The sequence below is a fragment of the Eumetopias jubatus genome, unplaced genomic scaffold, assembly GCF_037043125.1.
Source record: "Eumetopias jubatus isolate StellerSeaLion01/CBP00866 unplaced genomic scaffold, mEumJub1_p1.0 scaffold_10, whole genome shotgun sequence".
NCBI classification, from domain to species: domain Eukaryota; kingdom Metazoa; phylum Chordata; class Mammalia; order Carnivora; family Otariidae; genus Eumetopias; species Eumetopias jubatus.
In genome coordinates this window covers 96,082,547-96,090,069 of record NW_028274816.1, presented here as the reverse complement: position 1 = coordinate 96,090,069, position 7,523 = coordinate 96,082,547, and the positions used below count along the sequence as shown (strand labels likewise).

The window sequence follows — 7,523 nt, the reverse complement described above, 5'->3', positions numbered from 1 at the left end:
AGTTGGTTGAGCATCTGCCTTTGGCTCAGGTCATGATCCTGGAGTCCCAGGATCGAGTCCCGTGTCAGGCTCCCTGCTCAACGGGGAGTCTGCTTCTCCCTCTGCCTCTGGCCCTCTCCCACACACCTGTGCTCTCTCTCTCTCTCTCTCTAATAAGTAGATAAAATCTTTAAAAAAAATAAAGGAAGCTTGCCTAACATTATGGGAAAAGGAGGACATGGTTTCAATCCATATGGTCTGGCTTGAGAACATGTGCAGTTAATCGCTCCAATAACGGGCTGTTGTCCAAAAGTACCTGATCATCAGTCCTCAGTCCTTTTTTGGTACTCCTTGAAAGAATTTTGAAGATGAATCCCTTCCTACCACATACACATTTTTAAGTTAACATTTGAAGTATTTCATTGATAAGTTTAAATAGTTGCAAGCATGTAATTTCTAGTATATTGTGAATATTGATACTTTATAAATTGCCTCATTTATATCGATCCATTTAGATCCAAGTAGCATAGTGATTTAAGAACTAACATCATTCAGGAGTGCCTGGGTGTCTCAGTCGTTAAGCGTCTGCCTTCGGCTCAGGTTGTGATCCCAGGGTCCTGGGATCAAGCCCCACATCGGGCTCCCTGCTCCGCGGGAAGCCTGCTTCTCCCTCTCCCACTCCCCCTGCTTGTGTTCCCTCTCTCTCTGTGTCTCTCTCTGTCAAATAAATAAATAAAATCTTAAAAAAAAAGAGCCAACATCATTCTTCTTTTTTTTTAAAGTAGGATCCATGCCCAATGTGGGGCTTGAACTCATAACCTAAGATCAAGAGTGACATGTCTACTGACTGAGACAGCCAAGCACCCTTCACATCATTCATTTTCTTTCTTTCGTTTTTGTTTTTGTTTTGTTTTTAGTGCACAATGGTGGTTTATTAAAGCAGGGGACAGGATCTGGGGACAGAAAGAGCTGCTGCCTCTTTTTTTCTTTTTTTAAAACTTATTTAAATTCAGTTAGTTAACATACAGTATATCATTAGTTTCAGAGGTAGAGTTCAGTGATTCATCAGCTCATATAACACCCAGTGCTCATTACATCACATGCCCTCCTTAATGCCCACCACCCAGGTACCCCATCCCCCCACCTGCCGCCCCTCCAGCAACCCTCAGTTTGTTTCCTATAGTTGAGAGTCTCTTATGGTTTGTCTCCCTCTGATTTCATCTTGTTTCATTTTTACCTCCCTTCCCCTATGAACTTCTGTTTTATTTCTTAAATTCCACATATGAGTGAAACCAAATGATAATTGTCTTTCTCTCACTGACTTATTTTGCTTACCATAATACCCTCCAGTTACATCCACATTGTTGTAAATAGTAAGATTTCATCCTTTTTGATGGCTGAGTAATATTACATTATACATATATATAATATATATAGTTTTGATGGCTGAGTAATATTACATTATATATATATATTATATGTGTACACACACACACACACACACACACACCCCGCATCCTCCATTCATTTTAAAAACATCAGAATAGGGGCACGTGGGTGGTTCAGTCGGTTAGTGGCTGCCTTGGGCTTAGGTCATGGTCTCAGGCTTCTGGGATCCAGCCCCATGTTAGGCTTCCTGCTCAGCCTATAATCTGTTTCTCCCTCTCCCTCTGCCCCTCCCCCTGCTCGTGCTCTCTGTCTCTCAAATAAATAAACTCTTTAAAAAATAAAATAAAATAAAAACATGAGAATAAACTCTTTAACATTATTCCTTTTTCTCTTCTCATAATTCCATTCTATTCCCACCACAGTTTATGCTACATGTAGTTTATTTCCAGATTTAAGGTCTATTATCGATAACTTGATCATAACTGTTTGCAGCAAATATATATATATATGAATTTTAAAATTAAATTTTTGGGGCGCCTGGGTGGCTCAGTTGGTTAAGCGACTTCGGCTCAGATCATGATCCCGGAATCCCTGGATCGAGTCCCACATCTGGCTCCCTGCTCAGCGGGGAGTCTGCTTCTCCCTCTGACCCTCTTTCCTCTCATGCTCTCTCTCAAATAAATAAAATCTTTAAAAAAAATTTAAAAATTAAATTAAATTAAATTTTTGTAATCTTACCAAGGCTTTTAGGATTACACTCATTAGTACAGAGTTGTTCAAAACAACAGAGATATATTTCAAATTTTTTAAAATTATTTTTTAAAGTTTTTAAAAAATTTAATCTCTACACCCAACGTGGGGCTTGAACTCGAGGACCCCAACATCAATAGATGGATGCTCTACCAACTGAGCCAGCCAGGAGCCCAAATATATTTCAAATTTTTATAGAAATTAAAATTTTATTGGAAATGCATGTATAAAGGAGGGTATTTTCCTCTCATTAGATCATGTGTGTGGATGAATATCACTTTTTTATTAAAGTGAAACAAGGTTCAGCAACACTTTTATACCTATTTTTCTTTTCAAAAAACTTAAGCAGAGAAAACTTGTTCAAATAAGTAAGCAGATGGAACACTAAGTGGTTTGTTACATACAACAGTCACTTAATTCTTTGAGTTGTTCAACAATCCACGATATTTAAAACGATATTTAATGATACCATCTAGCAGTTCCATAGGATTCTCCTTTAATTGCGTTGAAAGCAAATCATAGGAAACCACTTAAATTATAAAGAGATGTTACCTAGATTCAGACCCTTCTCCATTTCAAACTGAGGACACAGATATGTTTAGGGCTTGATTAGCTTTTGCCTTGGGCTCCGCTTCGGGGAAAGAGATGGAATGAACGGGAACGACAAAAACTTAGGGCCAAGCAAGTAGGGCCGCCGACTTGACTGAAAACCAACCCTGAAATTCCGAGCGTTTCTAGAATGTCCAGGAAAGCGCGGGAGGGCCTGACTAAAGGTGGATCGGTCTGCAAAGGCGTGTGCGCCACCTGCCCTTGGGGGGACTGGGACAACAGCTCCCCGGTATACAGGGCTGTGGGCACCAGGAGGAAATTAAGGGGATTCCCGTTTGGCTGGGGCCAGGCTGCCAGGCCGCGGGCCCTTGGGTGAGGCAGAATGTAAATTTCCACTGGACAGCGTGGAGAAACCGCTCGCAATGGCAGCTGCAGAGAGGAGGTCAGAGCAGGTCACCCGGGGGGTTTCAACTCTCAGAGACTTGGCCTAGAACTTGGAGGCCTTGCCGGGCCGCAGCTAGATAACTAGCCTCTAGGCCACCCACGCCCCCATTCACCCGCAGAGCGCCGTTATCTCTCTGACTGACATCTTTGTCAGCCAATCACCTTTGGAGCTGAGAAAGCGCCTGCCCCCTGAAGTTGGGCCGGGCCAGTCATTGGAATGACAAACACTTACGCCAATAGCGAAGGGTTTCAGAAGCTACGGATGCAGTAGCCAATGAGGAGAAGGAACCTTTCGAAAGGACATGTCAGGCAGCCAACGGCCAGCGCCGCTTCGGGGGTCGCGTGGCTTCCGTTTCGAGAGGGCGGGGCGGGGCTTCAAACGGAAGGTGGCTGTTGTCCGAGCCGAAGCAGGTTTGAAACTGGGGGTCGGGCCCGGCAGTCGTTGTCTGTCGCCGCGGTCCCGCTTCCGGGCTAGGCTGTCCCTGCCCGCCCCCGCCCCGCCTCCCTTTGGACCCCTCAGTCTCAGGCCCGGCTCCCCGCCTGACTCGCGCCCGGCCCGCAGCAGCTTGCTGTCGTCCGGGCCCGCACTGCGGCCTCGCCGCCGCCACCATGTCCCTGCACGGCAAACGGAAGGAGATCTACAAGTATGAAGCGCCTTGGACCGTCTACGCCATGAACTGGAGCGTGCGGCCCGACAAGCGCTTTCGCTTGGCGCTGGGCAGCTTCGTGGAGGAATACAACAACAAGGTGGGCCGGACAGGGGCTCGGAACCCAGCTGGCGGGGAGCGGGCCCCGGGAGCACCCTTTCCGGGCCGGAGCCCAGACCCCAAGGACCCTGCTGCGGACTTGCCTTAGCGCTCCCGAAGCGGTTCCTCTGTGTCTGGCCCTGTGCAGAAGCTTTCGCACTCGTTATCTCATTTAATCCTGGCAGCATTTCTTTGTAGTCAGAAGCGTAATTACCCCCATTTTACTCTTGGGGAAACTGAGGCACCATGTTGTGACTTGCCCGAGTCAGACAGCTATTTCGCGGGGGGAGGAGGGGAATGGCACTCAAACTCGACTTTACACCCAAAAGCCACGCCATTTATCACTCCATTCCTTTCCCTTCGCGCCGCATTGCTTCAACTGGGGGGCGGATAGAGGAAGAGAGGGATGCCTGTGAAGAAAGATGCTGCTGCCTCAGTTGGTGGTCATACACACTCTTGGCTACACTAGATTTCTGTTAGGGCTGTTTACTGCGCAGGCTTCCCCGTCTCCTGCTCCCACCCCCAGGTACCATTCGTGGATCCCCCAGCGCGTCTGCCAGGAGTGTCACTGCTATTGCTGCCTCATATCTGTCCTCTTAAAAGTGATCTCTTTTTGTAAGTTTTGGTCTGTGACCGTGATCCTGCCACTGTTTTCTGAATAGAGAAGGATGACACTTTCTTTATCTTTTCTTGGCTTCTTTCATGGTGATACAGAAGTGTAACTTTGAGTAGTTAAGTCTTTCTGGACATTGACAACTTGAGGATCTTTCATAGAAGCACAGGCAGGCAGTAGGAGGAAGCTTTTTTTTTTTTTTAAGATTTTGTTTATTTATTTGACAGCGAGAGAGGGAACACAAGGAGGGGGAGCGGGAGAGGGAGAAGCAGGCTTCCTGCGGAGGAGGGACCCTGATGCGGGGCTTGATCTCAGGACCCTGGGATCATGACCCGAGCTGAAAGCAGACACTTAACGACTGAGCCACCCAGGTGCCCCAGGAGGAAGCTTTTAAGCTGACATTGCAGTATGAATTTATTTTTGAAAGTTGTTGAATATGTCAGTGGGAAGAATTTTCTTTCCTTTATCCCTTAATCTCTTCCACTTACTGTATTAAACACTGTGAGAGTGATCAGAGCAACTGAGGGCCTCGGCTAGTGGTGTTTAAAGCCTTATCCTCCTGCTTGAGACACCACGAACACCATGACTTAAGACGAATGAAACTGGACAGTGATCGGCATGGTGCAGGGGGAGAAGCCAGGTGGAGTTTGGTTCTGTCTAGTCCACTGACTAGCTATAAGGTGTTGCACAGGTTAATCTTATTATTTCTGACCCACAGTTTGTTGTAGGAAAAGAGTTCTTTTTTACACATAAAGGTCCTGTCAAAAAACATTTGTACATTGTGAGTTTGTTTACAGTTTTCCCGAAGTATTTCTCTAGAGTCTAGGTTTCAACTTTTCTGGAACCCTCCCCCCCCTTTTTTAAAGATTTTATTTATTGAGAGAGAGTAGAGCGAGCTTAAGCACACGAGTTAGGACGGGGGGAGGGAGAGGGACAAGCAGACTCCCCGTTGAGCAGGGCTCCATCCCAGGATTCCCCCAGGATTCAGGGATCATGACCTGAGTGGAAGGCAGACACTTAATCGACTGAGCCACCCAGGCGCCCCTCTGGAATTCCCTTTGAGAAGTTGATGAAAGCGACAGACTCTCATTGCCTGGACAGAACACGCACAATTTACACACAAATCCCTGGGACTACACACTGATATTAAAGTCCACCCACTGTCCACAGAAAGCAGAGAATCCTGAGACATAGTTTTATTTTCCGTAATGGGTCGCTCTTCCTTACACCCCATGTTGGACAGCAGAATGGAATGGAATTCAAGGTCCTGATGTGGAAACTGTGTCTGTGTTAGTAAAATTGAGACTACTAGAACTATTACTTAAGAATATATGTTTAAAAAAAGTAAATATATCTTTCAAAGGGCTTGAGATTTTTTACACAAATCAATGGCCCCTTTCTTCTTGCAAGGTCTTTCAGAGTCAATTTGGATAAGCAGTAGCAGCCCCATTTCTAGGAAAGGAGGAACTGAGCCACAGATAGGCTGCTGGTGAAATCAGTGAAGTAACTAGGGTCAAACCTCATTTATAGGAACTCTACCCCAAAGTTTGTCCTTTCATTTAGCAACCTAATGGAACTCCTTTGTTCCAGGCACACAGGAAGTGTGGGTTTTGGTAGTGAAATATAAACTAATAATCCCAGTAATCACACCATAAGCAGTTACTTCTATCTTAATTAACTCACTTGCATGATGTAGGCGACACAGTATCTTAAAACTATTTTTGTGCACCAGCCTATCCAGGTCAGAGTTCTTAACGTGTGTGTGTGTGTGTGTGTGTGTGTGTGTGTGTGTACATGTGTGTATGCATGCCATGGACACCTTTGGCAATCTGAAGCCAGTAGACCTCTTTTCATAATTACATTTTAAGATGCATAAAAAACATAAGAATATGAAGGAAATCAATTATATGGAATTACAGTTATCAAAAATATTTTTTAAAAAAGTGGAGCTATAGTAATATGTACTTTTGGCGGGGAGGGGCAGAGGGAGTGAGAGAATCTCAAGCAAACTCCCTGCTGAGCACAGAGCCCATCATGGGGCTTGAGCTCATGATCCTGAGATCATGACCTAAGGCAAAACCAAGAGTCGGACACTTAACTGACTGAACCACCCAGGCACCCTTGTACTTTTAAATTAATTCATTAAATTACACCATCCAGTGTAATTATGACTATAATTTTAAAGTAGTGATGAGGGTAAATAGCATTTCAAGATGTTTAATTATAGTAATGTGATATAAAAATCTGATTTCTGTCAGTGACAAAGTTAGATATTGACATGGCTGTGAGTAGCTGCCTCCCTTCGTAATGGAGGGAAATGCTAAATTTCAGTCAGAGGTTAGTGAAAATATGAATGTGATTTTCCAATTCAAGCTCATGGACCTCAAGTTAAGAAACCCTGATGAAAAGGATCTGTGCCTGGAGGCTGGTGAGCAGTAAATACCACCTTAACACAGTGCCTTTTAGGCTCAGTTTTGGAGACTTTTACCAAGGAGGTACCAGACTTCAGTTTAGAGGAATTTCTAAAAGTTATTGTTGGAATTTTCGGATCTTTGTTTCCTGCTTGCTGTTGGTAATGATTGCCAGCAGAGGGCAAAATAAATGGATGCAGGTTTTAACATGGGTGAAAAAGCCCGGAAATGTTCATCTTTTTTACTCTGGAGACACCGACATAAGAATACATGATTATAATTTCTAAATTTTTTGTAGTAATGTAATCATGTTTTTTCTATAGTAAAATTATTTGTATTTGTAGTTTAATAGAATTAAATTTATTTGCATTTCAAGAACAACTTGACTTTCAAGTGTTCCATCATCTGAATACATTTGGGAGTTGTTTCAGAGTAAAGAACTGGATTCTGTCAGCTACACCTGGAATAAGAAGTGCCATAATCAGTAATTGTGTTTCATCTTCTCCTTTTGTGGTTTCTGCTGGGGGGTACAGCAGCATTGGTGTTGGAGTGGTGGTTCCCTAAATCCTAGTGTTTGTCTGAGACTCCCCTGAGGGATTTGCACATTCCTGGGCTCTACCCCTGAAGTTAACAGACACTCAG

At 44.4% G+C, this 7,523-nt stretch overlaps 1 protein-coding gene across 2 annotated transcripts in view; it reads left to right on the top strand.

The window, feature by feature from the left end:
• The first annotated feature begins 3,503 nt into the window (after positions 1–3,503).
• The window catches only part of DCAF7 (DDB1 and CUL4 associated factor 7), a 32,566-nt gene continuing 28,546 nt past the window's right edge, over positions 3,504–7,523 (top strand). For both annotated transcript variants that reach the window (XR_003606771.2, XM_028087480.2), the window contains exon 1: positions 3,504–3,858. Coding sequence is in view for 1 of the 2 variants with exons in the window: in XM_028087480.2 (XP_027943281.1) it covers positions 3,721–3,858 (138 nt within the window). In the remaining variant the exon portion in view is untranslated. The remainder of the gene's footprint in view (positions 3,859–7,523) is intronic.